This window comes from Mauremys reevesii, linkage group 1 (assembly GCF_016161935.1).
Source record: "Mauremys reevesii isolate NIE-2019 linkage group 1, ASM1616193v1, whole genome shotgun sequence".
Taxonomy (NCBI): domain Eukaryota; kingdom Metazoa; phylum Chordata; order Testudines; family Geoemydidae; genus Mauremys; species Mauremys reevesii.
This window is the reverse complement of record NC_052623.1, coordinates 214,182,779-214,206,940: the sequence shown is the minus strand read 5'-3', so window position 1 is coordinate 214,206,940 and position 24,162 is coordinate 214,182,779. Positions and strand designations below refer to the sequence as shown.

At 46.3% G+C, this 24,162-nt stretch overlaps 1 protein-coding gene across 8 annotated transcripts in view; it reads left to right on the top strand.

Moving 5' to 3' along the window:
• KPNA1 (karyopherin subunit alpha 1) overlaps nucleotides 1–24,162 on the top strand; it is a 123,923-nt gene that overhangs the window by 81,538 nt on the left and 18,223 nt on the right. For 7 of the 8 annotated variants that reach the window (XR_005596250.1, XM_039530579.1, XM_039530522.1 and 4 more), the window contains one exon: nucleotides 8,091–8,216. The exons of the other annotated variant lie outside the window; for it this stretch is intronic. Coding sequence is in view for 6 of the 7 variants with exons in the window: in XM_039530579.1 (XP_039386513.1) it covers nucleotides 8,091–8,216 (126 nt within the window). In the remaining variant the exon portion in view is untranslated. The remainder of the gene's footprint in view (nucleotides 1–8,090; nucleotides 8,217–24,162) is intronic. 8 annotated transcript variants of the gene reach the window in all.

The window sequence follows — 24,162 nt, the reverse complement described above, 5'->3', positions numbered from 1 at the left end:
GACCATGCTGTTCCAATCCTGGGTTCCTATACAGGTATGCAGATGCTGGTCAGTCTTGACCTGCAGCACCTTCTGAGTATTCCTGTTTTAGTTCTGTCCCAAGCAAAAACTTTCCTGTTATGCTGAATTTTGTGGTGGTTCTATGATGTGGCCTAATGTCCTCCAAATTCTAGGTTGAAAGCACTAAATTCCTTTTTTTTTTTTGTGGTCTGTGCCAAAGCTGAAACCCACGTTCTTCTTCGAGTGATTGCTCATGTGTCTTCCACAGTAGGTGTGCGTGCTTGCCACGTGCATTGTTGCCGGAAGTTTTTCGCCTAGCAGTACCCATGGGGGGGAGCGCCCCCTGCGACTCCTGGAGTGGCGCCTGCCAGGTGCAGTATAAGGGGAGCTACGCGCTCCCTCCACCCTCAGTTCCTTCTTGCCACCAGTGGAGGTGAGTCGGAGCTACTCAGCTCCAGCTTTGCTGCAGCTTGTCCCCAGAAGAACTGTTGTTAGTTCAGTAGTACCTGTAGCCGGTTAGCTTTTCAGTTAAGTTTAGTTAGTTAGTGAGCCTGGGCTGGGGCATGCCCCATGACTCTTGCAGGCGTTCTGTGCCAAGGAGTGACCCGCACACAGACTGTCTGCACTGCTTGGGAGAAACCCATATCAACAAAAGGTGCAACATCTGCAAGTCGTTCAAGCCCCAGACTAAAAAAGAAAGGGACGTTAGACTCTGGACCATCCTGATGGAGTCAGCACTGGCCCTGACCCCAGCATGCCACTCCAAACTGGTACCCAGCACCACGGTGTTGGAACGCGGAGACCTTCCAACTAGTCAGCACCATTCCCCTTCCACGGGGCACGCCAAGAGGACGGGAAAGACTCCCTCTTTGCAACGGCACCGAGGGAAGTCTGGGACAGAAGCTAGGCCCAGCCGGGCCTCCGCTTACAGTCACCTGTCTACAGGCCAGGCTAGCCAGCCCGATCAGCCAACCCCACCAGTGCCTCAGCAAGTGCACAGTGGCACTGAGCGTCGTGGCTGGCCCAGTGGTACCAGTGGGCACCATAGCCCCCAGCACAGCCCCCCGTGGGGACTCGCTTGGTGGCCGAGGCGTCAGAAGCACCATCAGCCTCCATCCGTAGACCACCAAGAAAGGAGTCGGTGGGACCCATATCCTTGGTGCCGTGCCCAGAGTCTGACCAGGTGGTGGATCCTCCGATGCCGGCTGACACCCAAAGCACCGCTCCAGCCTCCTCGCCCTGTCCGGAGGAGCTGATTGCAGCCCCGCCCCCCTCTGTCTCACAGGAGGACTACTGGGCCCAGCAAGAGCTCTTAAAAAGGGTGGCAGGAGCCTCCACCTCCAGGCAGAGGTGATGGAGGAGCCCTCAGACTCCGTGTTCAATGTGCTGTCCTCCTTGGCACTGGTCAGGGTGGCCTTGCTGCTCCATGAAGGGTTGGCAGAATTTCAAATGCCCCGTGGCAAACACCAGCCTCGTTGGTTCCCATTTCTAAGAAGGTGGAGCGCAAGTACTTTGTACCCACTAAGGGGCACGAAAATTTGTATACCCACCCAGCGCCCAACTCCTTGAGGCGAACAACCACAGGGAGTGGCCACAGGGAGCGGCAGGGGCAGCCAGCCCTGATCCTTAAGAACAAAGACTCTCAGAGGCTGGATGCTTTCAGGAGAAAAGTTTATTCGTCGTCAAGCTTCCAGCTAAGAGTAGCAAACCATCAGGCTCTCCTGGGTCGCTACGAAGTTAGTCTTTGGGGATCCCTTCCCAAGTTCGAGGACTCCCTTCGGGAGCGCGATAGAAAAGAGTCTAAGGCAGCGGTCTTCAAACTTTGAGACAAGGGCCATATTAGATTTTTGAAGGGGCTTTGTGGGCCGAAGTGACTGGAAAAATTAAATATATGCAAAATGGTTAAAAAAAAGAAATATTATTTTAGGATTAGTGAGAAGTATGGTACTGATATTTTCCTGACAAGATTGCATTTAGCTGTGGTTCAAAGTTAGTGTTCCCTATCATCAAAATTGATTGTAAATGTTAATCAGACAAGGTCGATCTGTAGTTGGATTTCACATATTTCATCATTGAAAATGTTTTTTCACACACATAAGTAGTGACAAACACTGACATTAATCCATGGACAGAGTTTTTTACATGAGCATATTGATCACTTGGCAGGCATTTACAGAACTCTACCAGATTTCCTTCCTTATATTTGTCCTTAAACAAGTCATTGGATTGCAGGTCAATCACTTCAATTTGAAGTTCAGGTGGCAGTTTTTCAAGATCGCAATCAAATGGGTTTTGGAAGATCCATATTTCTCCTGCATTCACATCAAGGTCAGAGAAATGCTCCTGGAACTGTAGTTTCAGATCAGAAATGATTTCTTGTGGAAACCTAGTTGGGAATAGTGATTCAGTTTCTTGGTTGAACTTTTCACAACATGTAAAATGAGCAAAGCAGTCCCTCATCAGTTGGGACTCAAAAAGAACTAGTTTTTGCCTAAATGATTTCACCTGGGTGTACGTGTCACAGATAAGACCGTTTTCCCCTTGTAGTCTAATGTTGAAGTCATTCATGTGCTTGGTCAAATCTACGAAAAAAGCTAATTTCCAAAGCCATTCAATGTTTGTGAATAAAGGTAGAGGTCGGGTTTTTTTATTTAAGAACATTTCAATTTCAGTTTTAAGATAAAAAAAATCACGACAAAAATCTTTCCATCGAACTGAAATGTGGTAGGGCAAATCGTGATATTCTGATTCTGTTTCCACCAGAAATGCTTGGAACTGACGATGGTTAAGTCCATGTGAGTGAATGAAATTCACGGTTGAAACTGTGGGTTGCATAACACATGACAAATTCAAATATTTCCTGCACAATGCTTGCTGATGAAGAATGCAATGAAAAATCTTAGGCTTGGGACAGCCCACACTTTCACAAGTTTTGTAGATTTGTCCAACCAAACGTTTTTTTGAACTGCACGTTTCTACCTCCATTGGTTGTAATGCACTTCAGTTGTTTCCATTGCTGGTTGTATTGAGAAAGTGACTTCAACTTCTTTGAAAATCTCTTCACCTGTGGTTGTTCCATACTATACACAGAACCTAGTACTTCCGTAACTTCAAAATGACTACCAACACCACGAATAAACAACAGCAGCTGCGAAGTATCGGAAGCATCAGTTGACTCGTCAAATGCGAGGGAAAACCACTCAAACTTCTTAGCCTTTTCATTCAGCTGGAAAATTATATTGCTGCCAAGGTCCTTGATTCTGCGAGCAACTGTGTTCGCCAAAAGACTAATTGTCTTAAATAAATCTACTTTTTCTGGGCATATTTTTTCGGCAGCTTGAATCATACATATTTTAACTAGCTCACCATCAGTAAATGGTTTTCCTCATTTTGCTAATAGGTGTGCCACTCGGAAGCTAGCTCTTGTTGCAGCTTCGTTCTCGGTTTTGTTCTTAAATATAAACTGTTGTGACGATAAGCCACGTTTCATGGATTCTAATTTATCTGAACGTAGCTTTCCCGTAAATTGAGAATAGTTCGACAAGTGCTTGGTTTCATAATATCTATGAATGTTGTTTTCTTTTAGCACTGCAATAGTTTCATTACATATTAAACACAATGCTTTACTGCCTGATTCAATAACAAAATAGTCCACACTCCATTGTTCTTTAAACACGTGACATTCAGAATCAACCTTTCTCTTCTGTCCTTTTCCCGACATAATCGCCCCAATAGCAATGGACTTAAACACAACGAATATGTGTGTGTCACTAGTCTGACACGCGCTAAAGACAAAAACTGAGGGAAACAACGACTCATCACACATCCGGTTCCTTCTGCCGCTACTAACCTACCTACTGTGTGCTCATTGGCTCTGCGACCCTGGCAGGAATGCAGTGACATCATGAAGTTCCACTGCCGCTCTGGGGTTCCCACCACGGGCTCCTGGCAGCCGGGGTCCCACCACTGACCTCACCCAGCACCCACGGCTGGCCTGGGTGAAGGAACCCAGGCTGGCAGGAGCCCGCGGCAGGGACAGCAGCAGGCTGAACTGCTCAGCCTGCCACTGCTCTGGGATTCCTGCCGCAGGCTCCTGGCAGCCGGGGTCCTGCCGCCCGATGCAATGTTGGTTGTGGGGCCGGACAGATCGAAGCCACGGGCTGTATCCCTGGTTCAAGGTGCTCGTGGAGGAAAGGGCAGCGGCCACAAGGGCATCCCTGCAGGCCGCTTTGGATGCAGCAGACATGGCTGCACAGTCAGTAGCCTTGATGGTGTCCATGAGACAAGTGTCATGGCTCCTGCTCTCTGGGCTGTCCAGCGACGCGCAATCGTCCATGCAGGATCTCCCTTTCGACGGGAAGGCGCTGTTTGCGGAGGAGACAGACACAAGGCTGCACAGCATGAAAGACTCCTGCACACAACCCTCCAGACCGTGGGCTTCTATGTCCCTGCTCCAGCAAAATCCAAGTTCAAGCTGCAGCAGGCTCCCGCCCAGGCAGCCCTCCCTAAATACAAGACTGCCCAGAAGAAGCAGTGGGACTATAAAAAGCGCCCGCAAAGGCAGTATTGGCCTGCCCCCCAGCCTGGGTTCTCTAAGGGTAGCGGCCTACCTCAGGCACCAGGGGGTCCAGATATTCCCCTATCTGGATGACTGGCTGGTCAAGGGTACTTCCTGATCACAGGTGAGGGATCATGTGGCACTCCTGTCCACATGCACCACCCTGGGCCTGTTGGTAAACACCACCAAGTCCACATTAGTCCCGGTCCAATGCATAGAGTTTATCGGGGCATTCCTGGACACAATGTCAGCCAGGTCCTCTCTCCCCCCAGACAGGTTTGAGACCCTGACAGGGCTCATCGACTCAATCACAAGGTTCCCGGTGATGACAGCCAGGACTTGCCTGCAGCTGCTAGGTCACTTGTTGGCATGCACGTATGTGGTCTGCCACACCAGACTCAGGATGAGGCCCCTCCAGCTTTGGCTGGCCTTGCAGTTCTCCCAGGCCACGGACAGAATAGACAAGGTCCTCACTGTGCCGAACTCGGTGATCACCTCCCTGCGGTTGTGGTCTGCACCAAGCAAAATGTTCCAAGGGGTCCTGTTCAGGGACAGGTCCCTGTCGTTGGAGCTGGTGTCCGATGCGTCGGACCTGGACTGGGGGGCCCATGTGGGGAATTTTCAGACCCAATGCCTGTGGTCTCCACAAGACCTGACCCTTCACATAAACGTTAAGGAACTCAGGGCAGTGTGGCTGGCGTGTATGGCCTTCCGCTTGCACCCGAAGGGCAAGGTAGTCAGGGTTCTCACGGACAACACAGCTTTGATGTTCTATATCAACAGGCAAGGCGGGGCCTGATCCTCTGCCATGAAGCCCTCAGCCTGTATGACTTCTGTATAGTCCACGACATCCACCTAAAAGCCTTTCACCTGCTGGGCGCCCAGAACGTGAGGGCGGATCGCTTGAGCCGGGACTTCTGCTCTCAGCACGAGTGGTCTCTACACCCGGAAGTGGTCCACCAGCTCTTCCAAAGGTGGGGAACTCCCCAGGTGGACCTGTTCGTGACCCGGCAGAACCGACAGTGCCCTCGGTTCTGCTCCGGGGGGCCTAGGAAGGGGCGCTATCTCTGATGCCTTTATCCTGTCCTGATCAGGCCAGCTTCTCTACACCTTTCCCCCGCTCCCGCTGATCAGCAGGGTCCTGGAGAAAATAAAGACTGACAAAGCCAGGGTCCTCCTCATTGCCCCAGCGTGGCCTAGGCAGCACTGGTACGGGACCCTCTCGGGCCTGGCGGTGGCTCAGACGTGGCCATTGCCGCTCTGCCTGGACCTGCTCTCTCAGGACCAGAGCAGCCTCCTCCACCCCTACCTGGTAGCTTTTCACCTCATAGCGTGGCTGCTCAGTGGCTATGTGGCGAGGAAAGGGCATGCTCAGCACAGGTTCAGTGCGTCCTCCTCGAAAGTAGACGGCCTTCCACTCACTGCTCCTACATGGCGAAGTGGTCTCGGTTTTCTAGGTGGATGATGGACCAAGGTGTGTCCCCACCAGCCACCCCGATCCAGCTTATCCTTGATTACCTCCTCTGCCTGAGGGCCCAGGGCCTGGCACCTTCGTCAGTCGGTGCACCTGGCGGCCATATCGGCCTTCCATCCCCCAGTGCAGGGACACACTGTGTTCTCCCATGCTATGACCAGCCAGTTCCTTAAAGCCGGTCCAAACCCTTACCCATATTCTAAGCCCCTGGTCCGCAATGGGACCTGAATCTGGTGCTGGCTTGTCTTATGGGGCACCCCCATTTGAACCATTAGCCACGTGTTCCTGGTCTCACCTCTCGTGAAACATGGCCTTCCTCGTTGCTATCACGTCAGCCAGGTGGGGCCCGGAGCTCAAGGCCCTGACCTCCAAGCCGCCGTATACAGGCTTTCATAAGGACAAGGTCCAGCTCCGCCCACACCCCGCGTTCCTTCCAAAGGAGGTCTCTGCCTACCACATGAGTCAGGACATTTTTCTACCAGTCCTCTGCCCCAAGCCTCACGCGACTAGTGAGGAGTGCTGTCTCCACACGCTCAATGTGCGGCGGGCTCTGGCTTTCTACCTCGAGCGAACCAAGCCGTTTAGAAAGTCCTCACAACTGTTTGTTGCCTCAGCTAAGCGCGCGAGGGGCCAGCCGATTTCCACTCAGCGGCTTTCCAACCGGATCACTTTGTGCATCTGCTCCTGTTATGAGCTGGCGGGTGTCCCGCCGCTGCCCATTGTGAGGACATACTTGATGCAGGCGCAGGCCTCGTCGGCTGCCTTCGTGGCTCACGTCCCTATACAGGACATTCGTAAGGCCGCCACGTGGTCTTCAGTTTACGCGTTTACCTTGCAGTATGTGATAGACTCCCAAACCAGGGATGACGCCGGGTTCAGCAGGGTGGTACTCCATCCCGGGAACTTGTGAACTCCTACCCTCCTCCAACAGATATAGCTTGGAATCACCTACTGTGGAATGCACATGAGCAATCACTCGAAGAAGAAAAGACAGTTACCTTTTCCGTAATTGGTGTTCTTCGAGGTGTGTTGCTCATGTCTATTCCACATCCCGCCCTCCTCCCCCACTGCCGTAGCTGTCTGGCAAAAAGGAACTGAGGGTGGGGAGAGCGCGCAGCTCCCCTTATACCGCGCCAGGCAGGCGCCACTCCAGGGGTTGCGGCCCTCCCTCCCCCGGGTACTGCTAGGGGAAAAACTTCTGGCACTGGTGCATGTGGTGAGCACGCACACCTACTGTGGAATAGACATGAGCAACACATCTCGAACACCAGTTACGGAAAAGGTAACTGTCTTTTCCTAACCCAGTAATTAGTTCATTAGTTCACTGATGACATATTGTGTATGAGAATACATCATTTTGATATATCTTCTTCAGTTTCATAACACTGAGTTTGGGTAGGAAGACCGGTTAATAGCAACCAGAAACACTGTGTTTCAGTTTAACAGAAGTAGTGCTTCAGCCAGTTGTGTGATCTTTCTAATTGTTAAAATGCATTGTTTATAGCCCGTATCTGAGGGTTATGTTAACGTTGTATTTAACAACCAGCTTCTTTCGTATATAACTCGGTCACAGAAATCCATTCCAGGGGGAATCTTGGTGTTCACAACTGGAATCCAGGAGTCAGTTACAGTGTGGACCAGGCCTCACAGGCTGTGACAGTGAGGCAGGGAACTAGAGAGCCAAAGAAATGCAGAGTCTGTCTGTTTAAGGAGTCTCAGTGCAAAAAGAAAACCAATAAAAACAAAAAACAAAACCTCCTTCATGTTCATTAGGGCCACATTTGGATCCAGGGCCTCACATTGTGCTAGGTGCTGTATAAATACATATTGAACACATGGTCCCTGCACTGAATCACTTAATTTTTCTGTGCATCAGTTTGCCTGTCCATAAAATGAAGGAGGATTAATTACTATTTTGTGAAACATTCTGGGAACATCTCATGAAAAGTGCTAGGTAAATGTTGGTGATGGTATTTTCCTTTTAAGGATTACCTGTGTCAGATGGCTGTGTATTCTGGACACAGTCTAAGGTGTTTCTCTCTCTCTCTCTCTCTTCAGGTAATTCTGAATTGCTTAGCTCTGCAGAGTTTATTGCACTTGCTGAGCAGCCCTAAGGAGTCTATCAAAAAGGAGGCATGTTGGACAATATCCAACATTACAGCTGGAAACAGAGCACAAATCCAGGTAACCCACCCAGCTATGTTCCTTTAGTGATCTTTGTCCTTCAGTCTAGGAGGAATGCCCATCAGATGGCATTGCAATTATAGTTTATATATGACCAGCCTGTATTTGTGGAAGGCTTTAACAATGCTGCCATCTCTGCTATGGAATTTGTTAGCTTAAAAGATTTTAAAGTTTTTTTTTCAAATTCAGACACTTGAGACCAGAGGAAAAGTTTTATGCCAGAAGAAAGCAAAATGCTGTTAAATGCAAGAAAACAACATTGCTACCAAAAATCTGGGGGAAAGCCCGATCAGCAAACAAACAACACAAAAACCACCAATCCCCTGTGATCTCATCCCCTCAACACCCAGTGTGGTTAGATACTCCCAACAGCCAAATTTTGGTTAAACACACAAACAGTTCTTTACTTCACCTCCTACTCTGGAAATCCACTCTGTCAAATACTTGCTTAATTTCTTCTTGTCTACATTCCCTCAAAATTCATTCCAACGACCATTGTACCTCGTTTTAGCCTATCAAGCTCAATTAAAATCAAAAACAGTTTTTACCAAGATATTGAAGAGCACTGATTCTCAAGCTGAGGACTTCTCCCTGGCATGCCCCGTGCCCCGGGTTTTAAGTCATGCAACACTTGTAGATGACCAGTGTCAGTGAGTGATCCGCACGTGGACTGTTTACACTGTTTGGGTGAAACCCATCTCGGCAATCGCTGCAAAATTTGCAAGTCATTCAAGTCTTGGACCAAAAGAGAGAGAGACATTCAGCTTTTCCGTAACTGGTGTTCTTCGAGATGTGTTGCTCATGTCTATTCCACATCCTGCCCTCCTTCCACTCTGTTGGAGTTGTCTGGCAAGAAGGAACTGAGGGTGGGGGGAGCACGCAGCGCCCCTTATACTGCACCATGGAGGCACCACTCTAGGGGTCGCTAGAGGCACTCCCCTACAGGTACTGCTAGGGGGAAAACTTCTGACACCGGTGCATGTGACGAGCACGCACACCTATTGTGGAATAGACATGAGCAACATATCTCGAAGAACACCAGTTACGGAAAAGGTAACTATCTTTTACCATGCTGTCTTCAGTGCTACAGTGTAGGAACAAATTTCATTTAAAGGCCATGTCTACACTACAGAGGCTGTGGTGCCAGAGCCATAGCTATGCTGGTATAGAGACAGCCCCACCCCCCAATGTGATTGCAGCATATACCAATAGGAGGATAAGTCCTGCTGGCACAATAATACTACATTCTCAAACAACATCAGCTATGGTGAACAGATGCACTCTTCTGTCAGCATAGTTGTGTTTATGCTGGTGATTTTGGTGGCTTTGAGCCTGGGGTTAGGGTTGTCCCTCAGGAAGAACTCTCCAGAATTGTCTGCCTCCAATCTGCACTTGTAACAGACTGCAAGTCTCACTTTGTAGCAGAACTTTCACAGGATTTAAAAAATATTTTAAACTACACGTCTCAAGTTTCCTCATTGGCTTTGAGGTTTTTGTCTCAAAACTGCCTGTGACAGATGGCAATTTCCTGCAGTATCCTGAATAAACTTTATTGACTTAAATTACACTTTATTCAATTAGGTTAATACCTCTGGGGTCCATTGTATTAAAAATACAGTTGTTTGTGTTATTGTAGGATTGTATGCAACTTTTCTAGGGACATGACTAATGTAAATGTTAGGAACCTCAGAGGACTGTTTGGGACAATATGTGTGAAGTGGGTTTCCTAGGAGGCCTTTTGAAGCTATCCCTGAGGAGAAGAACCCATTATATACTGATTATCTGCTCTTGGAAACTCCAGATCAGAGATCCCTGAACTGTATAAAGGTAGACTAAACTTTTCATGGGTATGCTAGTTCTGAGCTGAGTCTGTTCTGGACTCTCCATCCTTAGATGTTTTTAAGGCCCGCCTTGTCAAAGCCCTGTCTGGGATGATTTAGTTGGTGTTGGTCCTGCTTTGAGCAGGGGGTTGATCTAGATGACCTCCTGAGGTCTCTTCCAACCCTAATATTCTATGATTCTATGGACGTGTTGACCACAAAAGGGGTTGCTTTTGTGTTTGAAAGACTCACCTTGAAGAGCACATGTTGGAGGCAATTGAGGTGATCTCTGGTAAGTTTATTAGTATGCGTATAGGTTATTATTTTAATGTTTTCTCTGTAATGGTTTTTACCTTAAGAATAAAATAGGCTTGCATAGGAAGTGCTGGGTGGTAATTTATAACTGTTGGCAATTACACCGTGTACCATATCTGAGGGGAGAAACAAACAGGCCTGTTTAGGCAGACTATCTTTTGCTGGGAATAACAAAGAGAAGACAGGGACGACTCTAAACAGAATGGAGAGAGATGTGGGTCTCAACCCATGAGAGGTGGCAGCCAGGGGACCCTGAGAGTGGATGCTCTTGCTGAACCACTAGGGGGAAATACAGGTGTAGTTGCCCTCAAAAGAAAGTAGGAGTGGGGGTGGAAACACCTTTCTTTCTGAGGACAGTTTGAAGGACAGCACTTTCAGCTTCTCCCGCATCAGAAATGGCAGACAGCAGCTGATGGTAGGCTGTATGTGGATGAGGTCCGTGCTGAGACAGTTGAGCAGATTGCATGGAAGCTCCCTCCTCTGAGACCAGGCCAGAAGCCTGCTATGGCTTCCGTAGTCAGATCAGCTGAAGGAGTATTCCCAGCAAACCTACAGAGGAGAATAAGATCACTCAGACTAAACATGGATGCAGTATTTTGAATCCTGAGAATTTTGCCTGCAGTAGTCAATAAGGAGCCCATTGTGAGCATCAGCAAAAAAAAAAACCTACATAAACTCTGTTTTAAACTAGATTTCCTAAGCAGCATTTTCGGGACTGGTGCTTTACCTGACTCCAGTTTGCTGTACATTCAAAATTACCAAAGGCACATCTTAGGGGCCTGTGGCTCTGCCTGAAGAAAATGGAATTGCAAGCTAAAATCTGATACCTTTCTCAGTTTTTTGTTGGTAAGCTCTTTGAGGAGAGTATAGAGACAAAGCAGACACTGAGGCTTTGGGCAAGGGAATAAGTCTGTCTCCCCTTTCAGTGAGAGAGAATCTTCAGACTGTCTTATCTCAGCAGGTGTTTGAAGCCACTGCTCCTCCAGGTTCTTGCATAGAGATTACATGGTAGGAGGATGCCATTGCTGCCTTTCCTGGTAATAGGAAGAGCAGGAGTCTGATTCTCTGGAAATCCATCCAACCTCAAAAGCTTCTTTTGTTTGGAGTTTCCCAAGTCTGAGCAGATTTCCTCTCCCCTTCCCCCCATGAGAGGCACTTCAGGGTGGGCCCTCACCTGAAAGTAAACCACTTCAGGTACTTGAGATAACTAGCGAAGACTATTCAGTAGAACTAGCTCATTTTCTGAGGGACAAGCTTACCTTTTCCCCAAAGTAAGTTAAAGTAAACCAACACATCAGCAAAACCATTCATGTCATCACAGGCTGGAGAGTGCAATAGTCCATCTCCTAGACATTGAAACAACAGAACTAGTTCCATACAGAGACAGATATTTTGGACAATGCACAAGAATCCATTATTACAGCAATAAGAATACGAAAATACACCTCCTGGTGATCTACTGAACATCTAATCAGGGCGAGTCACCATAGATAACTTAGCTTCTGTTACAAGAAGCATTTTTCAAAATGTTCAGAAAGGAGGTACTCAACTTCTACATGGATATTCACAAATTGCCATTTTGTCCCTCCCTTCAAGTGAAGTGAATACATATCTACCCTTGTTTGGACAACCTTCTCATATTATGTTGGGTCCAGCGGCCATTGTGAAAAAAATTCAGACATATGGCTTTGAGTGAATAAGTGGAAGGGCCAATTACAGCCCAGGTTAGGCATGTACTCCAGGTTGAGTACAATCTGTCTCATGATCTGGACCATCAACTTCATGTCTCCATTTCCAGCAGATGATTCTTCAGAATAGCGGTGTGTATATCGCTGTTAAGAAAGACAGAAACCTTCAGCACTGTCTTATTCATGTCCTTGGCAAAAGCTCACAGTCGATTACCCAGGGTTCTATATCAGGAAGGAAAGACAGGTTCAGCTGGCTCAGCAAGACACGAGGGAATACACTCTACATCATCTAGCCTTTAGGTGCCTCCCAGACCAGGCTGGAAACCTATTGCTATTTGCATTCAGGTCCAATTGGAAAACCAGAAGAGGTGTGATATGAGATGTGAGGAAGACATGCAAAAGCAGAGGCTGTGATCCCCTATCTTTTAACTCGAACCTCCTCTCAAACTCTCAACATGTAACGAAAAAACATAGTGCAACAGGGACATATCCTAAACCAATATCCAGTGTTGTCCAACCCATTATCAGGGAAGCTGAGAATAAGGAACCACAGTCACTTACTTTAAGAAGATGATAAACACCTTCCTAGCATCTCTGAGGAAATTCACAAATAATGTCTATGTATCACTTGAGTTTAGATGATATTACGGGGAATCCATATCAGACAAAGGATATTCTAGTATTTTTACATGATGGTTTGAGCATGGGAAAGACAAGTTAATCACTGCAGTCATATTGCATTATAAGAAACTTGTGAGAATCTCTCATAACTGTCACATAACAGAATTCTGAGGTTCGTCACACATATTGGTCCTCTGGCAATATGCAGATTCTTGATCTACGTATCCTAATATCCACCTTTCAGCTTCACAGTTGGCAGATCTCTTCCTCTTCTCACTGAAAGCATCACGCCCAGTGGACATAGAATATCAGGGTTGGAAGGGACTCTGCAAAAAGCAGCAATTGGGGTGGGGGGTGTTGCAGAGTAATCACACGCATTTTATGAGGAGGTCTGTAAGGCTACTTCAGGGTCTTCCATATCCATACTTCTTCTGATGCTGTAACATCAACATCCTCACCCTTGATGTAGTGTTTGGTAGAAGGGTGTTAGGGCACAGGGTGAAGACTGTCTTAGTCTTATGTGGAGGGGACTGAGAAAGCAAAAAATTCTGTCTTATCTGTGAATCTTCATGCTAAGACCTTCTGTCAGCCTGAACCTTCCTCGGAGGATTGCATTATGTCCAGAGCGTGAATGGTTTTTTGGTTGATTAATTTGGTTTGTTGGTTTTGGCTATTGCTTACTTGTTATATTTGAAAAGGATGTGTGTTTCTTTACCAAATCCCTAAATTTCATGTCAGTGCTTTTACTGCAAATGGTTTCAGTTGAGTTTTATTATAGTAAACATTTTTTAGCTTTGGAGGCTGTCGTTCTGGAGAGATCTTCCTGAAGGACAGCCATAGGCCAGGCTCCAAGCAAAGATCTGGTCTGCCTGTGGTTGTCATGGAGACAGGAAATACCCCATTGTGAAGGCTGTCCTAAAATCAAAATTCAGAGATAAGACAGAATTGTCCCTTTTCCAGCTTGATTTAAACAGCCCTCACAACCTGTGGTGAGTTAAAATTATTCCCTTCTTGGGATTTGGTTTTATTCACAAAAATAACTCAGTGAAACTGAAAATCCATTACACACCTCCTCCTCGTCACCCCCTAAGTTTATTTGCTCAAATACTTCCTTCCACAGGGCTGCTCAGCCTACACGATGGGTCCAACCTAGAGCTACTCCAGCCTCACTTTATATCCAGATGTGATAATGAGCTAACTGCACCATTAACAAAACTCACATAACTCTTTCCCAGCAAGAATACCTGCTTATAGAGATGGGGGTTTCAGGCAAACACTGCTGACCTGATTTTTAAAGAAAAGATTGTAAAAATGTTCCTATTCATTTTCTTTGTTCTTAATGGGATTTCACTCTTGGGCAAACTTTGCAAAAAAATTCATCCTTGGGCAAAAACCAGGCCTAGAAATTTTTAGGCTAAAAAGAGAATTTTTCACAAAGTCGAGTAACTGAATGCACCTTTGTTGTGCTGGAGATCTTTATTACCAGTGTACCAGGTTAAACTGCACTGGTACAAATTTACGTGTGATTTCACAGGTGACTAATATCTTAAGTAATCCCTCTCTTAATGCAAACCAGGATATTTTGGCAATCTTCTCTGCTGTTGCACACTGAGTAGAGAATTAAATGTTTCAGTAAACCCAACATCCAGCAGCTTTACCTCAACCATATTAATTAACAAACAAAAACTACATTCAGTGACAGTTAAGATGACATCAGAACACATCCCATCCATCCAAATTCTTTAAAGCATGGAAATACGAAGTTAAGAGGAAAGACTCCTGCATTCGTGTCCACTTTCATGTTGCCTACAACACTGTCAGTAACACACTCCAAAGGCTTTCACTTCCCAGTTTGAAAAGATACCAAAAATCAATACCTATACCAACTTCATCAAACTAACACTCTATCAAAAAACCTTAGCATTGACTTCATCAGTGTTAAGGTAAATAACTTCCAAAATGCATGAAATGTGAGAGTCATATGCACCTATATGTATAATTGATATAACAGCATATGAGGTCACAGTTAAGTCTTATGTTGGAGATGGGAAGTGAATGCCTTTTGGAGTGTTCTGATGTATTATCAACAATATTGTAGGCAATATGAAGATGGAAAGGAATGCAAGAATTTTTCCCCTTTTTATTTCCATGCTTTTAAAGTTTTCAGTGGATGGGGTGTGTCCAGATGCAACCTAATCTGTCATTAAGCATAGTTTGTGTTTGTTAATTTCTTAATTTTTATGCAGCTTTAGGTGTACCTCAGTGGATAGTTCCCCAGAGTCAGGGAGAAGGGGAGCTGCACCTGCCTGGGAATCAGAAGGAGAAACTGCGCTGCTGAAGCCAATCCTGACTGTCGACCCTTCTGAAGGGTATGAGAGGCTATAACATGCCTCGATAAACGTTTCTATAAACTTTTATTCCCATTCAAAAATTATGGAAAGTAAGTATACCAAGAGCAACCCTATATATATATCAGTGGTGACATAACCTGTCAATCTGTCACCACACACATCCTGAAACACACCATAGCTTCTCATTGGACTTCTGGAAACTGGATACAGCTAGGTGCGGCTGCAGCAGCAGCAGAGTACCTGCATTCCACCAGCAGGTCTATGTACTCCGTTCCACCTTCCTCTAGGTACTCCATCCCTGCCACCATGAAAGCATACCTGTCAACCCTCCGTATGTGACACGCGTCAATGTATCAAATGCCATCTTGTTCGACCTTGGAAATTGAACCAAGGACCACCAGAATTTAAAAGCACAATTTTTAAGTTGTGCTAAAGAACAAGGCTATCAATCCAAGAGTAATAAGACTCATATTCTGAATTGGGCATGGAGGGGCCCACAGCAGGAGCAACACAACATACAATTTGACCCATGGGTTACACAAGTAAAATGTGCAACAAATAACTGAAATGTGAAATTTGGGGATTCTTGCACCATAGTTTACAGATAATATAATAAGATTCCAGGAATGTCACTCTTTGTCACACTGACGACTATTATGCCTATAGAGGCAATGTGAAGGATGGAAACAGCTACAAGAATGTTTGAGGGCTCTTTCTGTTCAGAATATCACCAGGTTGAATCATCACTGGGTTTTGTGCTCTATTACCATCCCAATTTTAAGTTCTTTGCCATTTTGACTTCATGAATTATACTTTTGCAGTGTACAGTTATAGTAAAGCATGTTATATCTGTGCCATGCCAAGAGTCTGATTGTGATATCAGAGAACGCAACCAATCACTGTTCTTACTCTGTAGCTAATTTGCATGCAACAGTTTCATTGGTTGTATGAGGGAGATTGCACAGATGATGGATTACTTAACCCAACTGCCACACCTATAATGGCCACCCACCCACAAATCAGCACATCTCCCTTTGCAGCACCTCCCTCCCACCCTGAAACAAATCAGCACAACCACGCACACAACAAGCAGATACAATAATCCCAAACACACTTTAGCCTCCCAGGGCAGTATACCCCTTATTCACCACCCACGCAATTCAATATAAATTTCTCAGCACAATCCTGCTGCCAGCACCGGACACAACTCAACACATCTCCCAGTGCAACACACACACACTTGCCAACCATCACTCAGATTTACCATGTAATCACAGATGTGAGCGGCAAAGCCGTGGGTCATCAGTAGTCACAGTTAAGTACAAAACCTGTGTGAGGTCTTCTCACTGTGTGAATCACATGCAACCATAACAGGCCCCACATAGGCAAGTACCAGGATTTGAATCCCTTCACTTTCCATTCCCTAGCATACACACTTACTGCTTGAACTACATGAGTAGACAGCCAATGGAGCATTTGATATATACTTCCTTAGTGGGTTATACAACTTTTTCTAGTCAGTGGTAGAATACTGATGATCAGGAACCCTGGATTGTATTCCTGGCTCCTGGACAGGAGTGTGGTTTGAAATGTGGTAACTAAAACTTGTTCATTCAGTCTGAAAGGCAGTACAGTGCAGTGATCACATTTGTCATGTTTACAGGCCTGGGTTCTATTCCTGGCCACCTGTAGTGATCTTGCATACGTTTTTTAGTAATTTACTTTTTAAAATGGATTGGGGTTCATAGGCCTAGTGAATAATAAGGTGTCAAGACTAGGATGTGGGCAGTCTGACCTAGTGGTCAGAGCAGGAGTCAGGCTGGATCCTACATCAGGAGGTCAAAGTCTGAGACAGGCCAGAGGGCAAACCAAGATCAGGAGGCAGGCAAAGTCAGATTACCAGGAGATCAGCAGCAATCAGTAGGAGCAGATATTGCAAGGGAAGCAGTCTGAAGCAGGGAGAATCTTGTTGTGCAGACAACTTTGTGTTTCTCTTCTGGGTTTATATTAGGGCTGTTGATTAATCGCAGTTAACTCACACGATTAACTCAAAAAAATGTAATTGCAGTTAATCACAGTTTTAATCACACTGTTAAAAAAAATAGAATACTAATTGAAATATATTAAATATTTTGGATGTTTTTTTACATTTTCAAATATATTGACTTCAGTTACAACACAAAATGCAGAGTAGACAGTGCACACTATTTTTTATTACATATATTTGCACTGTAAAAATGGCAAACAAAAGAATGGTATTCTTCAGTTCACCTCGCACAAGTACTGTAGTGCAATCTCTTTATCGTGAAAGTGCAGCTTGCAAATGTAGATTTTTTTTTGTTGCATAACTGCACTCAAAAACAAAACAACGTAAAATTTTAGCGCCTACAGGTCCACTCAGTCCTACTTCTTGTTCAGCCAGTCGCTCAGACAAACAAGTTTGTTTATGTTTATGGGAGATAATGCTGCCTGCTTCTTATTTACAATGTCACCTGAAAGTGAGAACAGGCATTCACATGGCACTTTTGTAGCCAGCATTGCCAGGTATTTACGTGCCAGATATGCTAAACATTCGTATGCCCCTTAATGCCTTGGCCACGGTTCCAGAGGACATGTTTCCATGCTGATGATGCGCGTTAAAAAAATAATGCATTAATTAAATTTGTGCCTGAACTCCTTGGGGGAGAATTATGTCTCCTATTCTGTTTTACCCGCATTCTGCCATATATTTCATGTTCTAGCAGTCTTGGATGATGACCCAGCACATGTTGTTCGTTTTAAGAACACTTTCACTGCAGATTTGACAAAACGCAAAGAAGGTACCAATGTGAGATGCCTAAAGATAGGCTACGTCACTCGACCCAAGGTTTAAGAATATGAAGTGCCTTCCAAAATCTGAGAGGGATGGAGGTGTAGAGCATGCTTTCAGAAGTCTTAAAAGAGCAGCACCCTGATGTGGAAACTACAGAACCCGAACCACCAAAAAAGAAAATCAACTTTCTGCTGGTGGCATCTGACTCGGATGAAGAAAATGAACATATGTCAGTCCACACGGCTTTGGATGGTTATCGAGCAGAATCCGTGATCAGCATGGACGCATGTCCTCTGGAATGGTGATTGAAGCATGAAGGGACATATGAATCTTTAGTGCATCTGGCACATAAATATCTTGCAGTGCCGGCTACAACAATGCCATGCAAATCCCTGTTCTCACTTTCAAGTGATATTGTAAATAAGTGGGCAGCATTATCTCCTGCAAATGTAAACAAAGTTGTTTGTTTGAGTGGTTGACTGAGTAAGAAGTTGGACTGAGTGGACTTTATTCACCAATGCGAGAAGCTTAGGTAACAAAATGGAGGAACTGGAGCTCCTGGTCCGAGAATTGAAACCGGATATCATAGGAATAACTGAAACATGGTGGAACGGTAGCCATGACTGGAGTACAGGTATGGAAGGGTATGTGCTGTTTAGGAAAGACCGAAACAAAGGTAAAGGTGTAATAAAAAATAAGTATAAAGTGAGCACTCGACACTTTGTATTCTGTGTTGTAATTGAAATCAATATATTTTAAAATATAGAAAATACCCAGAACTATTTAAATAAATGGTATTGTATTATTGTTTAACAGTGTGATTAATTTTTTTTAATCGCTTGACAGCCCTAGTTTATATAGAAGCTGTGAACCAATGAGGACCCCCAGTACTCTGTCAATTGGATTCAGGGACTGGGGTCTTCTACTCTGACAACAGTTAGCAGGTCACTGGGTGGCAGGTTGGAGCTTATTAGCACCAAAGAGTCCCGTCAACCAGGATTCAAGACCTGCAGTTCCTGACATCACCCTCTCCCCAATGGGCACTCTCATGGCGATGTGGGACCAGGCTTTTTGGGGTGCTTCCTATGGGATGTTTGTACAAGCATTGGGGCATGTACATTTTCTGCAGGTTCCCGGTTATGCTCCTCAGGACCATACACCTCCAAGTCAACAAGGTACAAGAGCCTGCCACATTTATGTTGAGTGTCCAGGATTTTGTGAGCCACACATTCCTCATGGCCCTGTACCAGTGCCATGGAAAAGGGGCTGGGTCCTGTGAGGGAAAGAGTCAGGTTACCAGGAGATCAGAGCCCGAGACAGGCCAGAGAGCAAACCAGAGTCAGGTGTCAGGAAGAAGGCAGGGGCAGGTTATCAGGACATCAGCAGCAAATAGTAGGAGCAAGTATCAGAGGTAGCAGTCTGAAGCAGGGAGACCACTTTGTGTTTCTGTGCTGGGTTTATATAGAAGCTGTGAACCAATAAGGACCCCAACATTTTGCCAATTGGATTCCAGGGCTGGGGTCCTCTGTCAGCGTTTATCTCCTATTCTGATGAAAATTTGCAGGTCACTGGGTGGCAGGTTGGAGCTTGCTGCCAAAAAGGGTTGACCAGGGTTCAGTTTCTTACATAAGGGTAATGAAGTGTCTGTCAGATAAATAGCAATTAGAAGAGCTGAGATATGAACTCCTGTTATCCTCTTTCCCAGCGCAAGAAAAGCTAAGCTTCCATTTTGGTCAGCCTCTCCCTCTGTTTCTCAATAGTGGCAGAGGATTTGCACCATGGCAGATATGTTGTCATATATGATGGGTTTGGCTTTGTGCACGTATTTTCCATTTTTTCTAAAAGTTTATTAAATGCTCTATAGATGCATGTTCTTCATGTGCTGGTTTCAACCATATCAATTATATATAGGTGGCAACAATGTGGAGAAAGATTAAATGAGACAATCCATTTGAAAAATTGCCAGAAAGGGTGATTTTTGAACTCTTATTATTCTGCCAGTTCATTTTTATCAAATCACCATGAAAAATTCAAATCATACTCTATTTACATTTTGATTTAATTTTTGCTATGTCAGTGACCTTCTTACAAAATCAAGGCTTAAAACTCTTGTTAAACTTACATCTGTAATGCAACTTTAACTCTGAATCATATGAGAGAGACTAGGTGGGTGAGATAATCTCTTTTATTATAATATCTTTTATATTCCCTCGCCCACCTTTTGTCTCTTATATCCTAGGATCGACACAGCTACAATACGGCATTTGAATCATATAGGAAAACACCACCAATGTGGTTGACTTAACATATCCTCTCTACATACATGCACATCATACAGCATTTGAAAGCTGCCTATGTTAAGATGAGGTATGGTGTAGAGCCGTTACCATACAAACCGGAATAAACAATGACATCGTGAACATATTAAAATGACTGCTTTGAAATGTATTTGTATTTATTTCTGTAAGTGTAAGGGTCTGTGTATTATTTCAAGACCTAAAATTGGGTTTCTGTCATCTCAACGCATCACAACAATATAAAGGGTAAAACAAAATCTAATAATTTTGTACAGATATGTACATAATGTAGTAAGCACTGGTGACATTGCTAGTCAACATCATTATAATCAACTTGTTCATCAACATAATCTTTGTCGAGAGTGTGTGGGTTACCACAGTTTTCATTGTCTTCGCATGTATACAGCTCCGTGCAGGGAAGATAGTTTGAACTACAGACACAGTTGATTATGTAGTGACCTCTTCCTGGTACAGGAACAAATAAGGTCTTGTTGAAGCTTCAAGAATGCCAGAAGTAGTTCATCATCCACATTTTTCCATTCATATTATAATGGTGATCCAATATCTAGTTAATTTATGTGCAAAGACAACCAAATCTTTGTTTACCAAGATGTTCTTATGACATGCTCTTCAAAACTGTCCTTACATGGTGGGAGTTTGTCCAATGACTTGTCCTTTTTGATGGCTAGATAGCAGTGCTCCATGACCACCTCAACCAACTTCCATGCTGCAGAAATTGCAGCTTTTACATCACTCTGTCTCTCAACTGGGCAAGATGGCAGAAGTAGTAAGCTCCCTTTGTTTTGATAACATTAAACAGATTTTTTTTCCAGTACTAAATAGGCATTACACAGAATCACATCCTGTTAATACGTGGTTTTCAAAAAATTGTGAAGAGACCTCTTTTTAGGGGGGAGGGATAGCTCAGTGGTTTGAGCATTGGCCTGCTAAACCCAGGGTTGTGAGCTCAATCCTTGAGGGGGCCTCGTAGGGATCTGGGGCAAAAATCAGTACTTGGTCCTGCTAATGAAGGCAGGGGGCTGGACTCGATGACCTTTCAAGGTCCTTTCCAGTTCTAGGAGATAGGTATATCTCCAATTATTATTTATATTATTTATTTAACTTCAGGGCAGGCCCTTAATCTGGGAATCAGCTACCTGGAAAAACAACTTAATCCCTGTATAGACAGTGCTAGGTCAATGGGAGAATTCTCCCATTAACCTAGCTACCACCCCTTGGGGAGGTGGAGTACCTCTGCTGATGGGAGGGCTTTTCCTGTCGCTATAGGTAGCATCTTCACTGAAGCACTATCATGGCTCAACTGTAGCAGTGCAGTTGCACCACTGCAGCATTTTATGTGTAGACAAGCCTAAGTCTTTAAACTTATGGTTAACAGGGAAGGGTCTTTAAGAAGAAAAGTTCCTTGAAAAGGTGGTGGTTTCTGTGTTTGGGAAATATTTTAACTCATATAAATGTAAATCATATTAAAATGGCAATTTATATTAGTAAGTAGTTACAGCAAGGTTATTTGATTCTATATTTCTACATGTAGCTGTTGTGACAAAATGGCCAATGTTGGTATGGTGGGTCTCGCACTTTTCTTGGCAGGGGGGCTAGGATACCACCCCTTGCCCCTGCTCTTGGGGAGCTGAGGGCCAAGCTAGTGGCCTGGGAAGGTGGTAGAGGAGGGAAGTGGGGAAGCGGTCTGGGTTTGCTCCTCACTCTGAGCCCCAGCCCCCCTCAATCCCTGCAAGTTTCTTACCCTCTTCCCCCTTGGGTAGGGTTACCCTCGATCCTTGACGCTGGGAGAGGGAGTCTCCCTGTCCTCCCTTCCTCTCTGATCTTTCAGTTCTTAGCAACACACTTCCAAACTCCAGTCTTCTCTCCTTCCTTGCACCACCTTGTCTGCCTGAAGCAGGGGGGGTTTATTAGGTTGCTGGCAGGGTCTTCATTAGCTACAGGTGCTCCAATTAACCTGTAGTAACCTTCCCTAGTCTACAGGGAACCATGCCTTAATTAGTCTAGGGCTTATATATCTCCCCTTGACCACTCTCCCACAGGCCGAGTCCTTGGGGAGCGGGGTCCTCCCTTAGTCGTGTAGGCGAGTCGTGCTCACCTTGCTTCCGACGGAGGGGAATCTTTGCAACCGGCATCCCATCTCGCTCCTCAGCATGGACTATAAGGTCATAGCGAAGGCCATCTCGCTGCAGCTGGGGTCCGTGATGGCGGATGTGGTCCACCCCGACCAGACCTACACCGTCCCGGGCCGTATCATCTTTGACAATCTGTAATTGGTGTGGGATCTCTTGGAGTTCGGGTGTGGGGATGGTCTGTCATTTGCCCTTCTGTCTCTGGATCAGGAGAAGGAGTTCGAAAGGGTGGACCATGGGTGTCTCCTGGGCATGCTGCAGGTGTTCGGTTTTGGGCCCCAGTTTGTAGGTTTTCTCCACGTGCTGTATGCCTCCGTGGAGTGTCTGGTCAGGCTCAACTGGACCCTGACCGAGCCAGTCAGTTTTGGGCGCAAGATGAATCAGGGGTGTCCGCTGTCAGGCCAGCTGTATGCTCTGGCAATCGAGCCTTTCCTGTATCTTCTCCATCGGAGGTTGACGGGGTTGGTGCTCCATGAGCCAGAGTTGCGGCTAGTCCTGTTGGCATATGCCGATGACGTGCTCGTGGTCCGAAACCCAGGCGACCTGGATCTGGTGGAGACCTGCCAGGCTATCTACTCGGCAGCCTTCTTCGCCCGAGTCAACTGGGTCAAGACCTCTGGCCTGGTGGTCGGGGACGGGTGGCAGGCGAGCGCCTTTCCACCTGCGCTTCAAGCCATCCAGTGGAGCGCGGGTCCACTGCTCTATCCTGGCATTTACCTTTCTGCCCACATATCCTTCTCCGCTGGAGAACTGGCTAGGGTTGGAGGGCAGGGTGTCTGAGCGGCTGGCGACGTGGATGGGACAACTCTGGTGCCTCTTCCTGTAGGGGAGGGCACTGTTGCTCAACCAGCTATTCCTGTACATGCTCTGGCACCGGGTCAATATCCTGGTCCCAGCCCTGGGTTTCCTGGCTGTTATCCAGAAGCTGGTTCTGGAGTTCTTTTGGCCAGGACTGCACTGGGTCTCTGTGGGGGTTCTCCATCTCCCCCTGGAGGAGGGAAGACAGGGCCCGACATGCTTGCGCATGCAGATCCATGTCTTCCGCCTCCTGGCCCTGCAGAGACTCCTCTATGGTGCAGGTAGTCCGGCTTGGAGCATGTTGGTGCACATCTTCCTCCACCACCTCCGAGGGCTCCGATATGACCGGCAGCTCCTTTATCTCCATGGGAAAGGTCTTCCGCAAGACCTCTCTGGGCTGCCAGTCTAATACCAGGACCTCCTACAGGCCTGGAAGCTGGTTTTGGCGATCAGGTCTGTGGCAGCTACTGAGGGGGCGGATCTCCTCACAGAGCCCCTGCTACGCAATCTCCAACTTTGTGTGCAGGTGGCCGACTCCCCCTCGGTGCACCAGAGGTTTGTCCTGGCAGAAGTCACCAAAGTCGGAGACCTCTTGGACTACGACCAGGGAGACTGGGTGGATCCCCTGACACTCGCTCAGTGCATGGGGCTCTCCTCCTGAAATACGCCCTGTGGAGTACAAAGGGTGGTGAGGGCAGCCTTACTGCTCACTGCTCGGGTTTACTTCGACTGGGTCCTGTGGGAGGCTTCTCCCTGTCCACCATACACTCCACGCCCTCTGGACCTTTTAATCAGGCTCCTTCCCCGTGAGACCTCCCGCCCCGACCATCCCACCTGTTCACTGCGAGCTAGCTGCACGATTTGCAGCCAGTTCGCTTCCGGACCGTGCCGAGGAAACATCTGTACATGCTCGTGATACACATCCTTCATTTCCTCTCCCTCGTGTCCTGCCCCAATATGAAGTGGCGGGATCTACTGCCACTTGTTGAGGGTGAGGAACCCCAGTGGGCCAGCCTATATTCTACCCTAGTCCCAAGGCCCAAGGGGATATTAGTTGGTGGCTCCTCCACGGAGCTGTGAGCACAGGCGTGTAC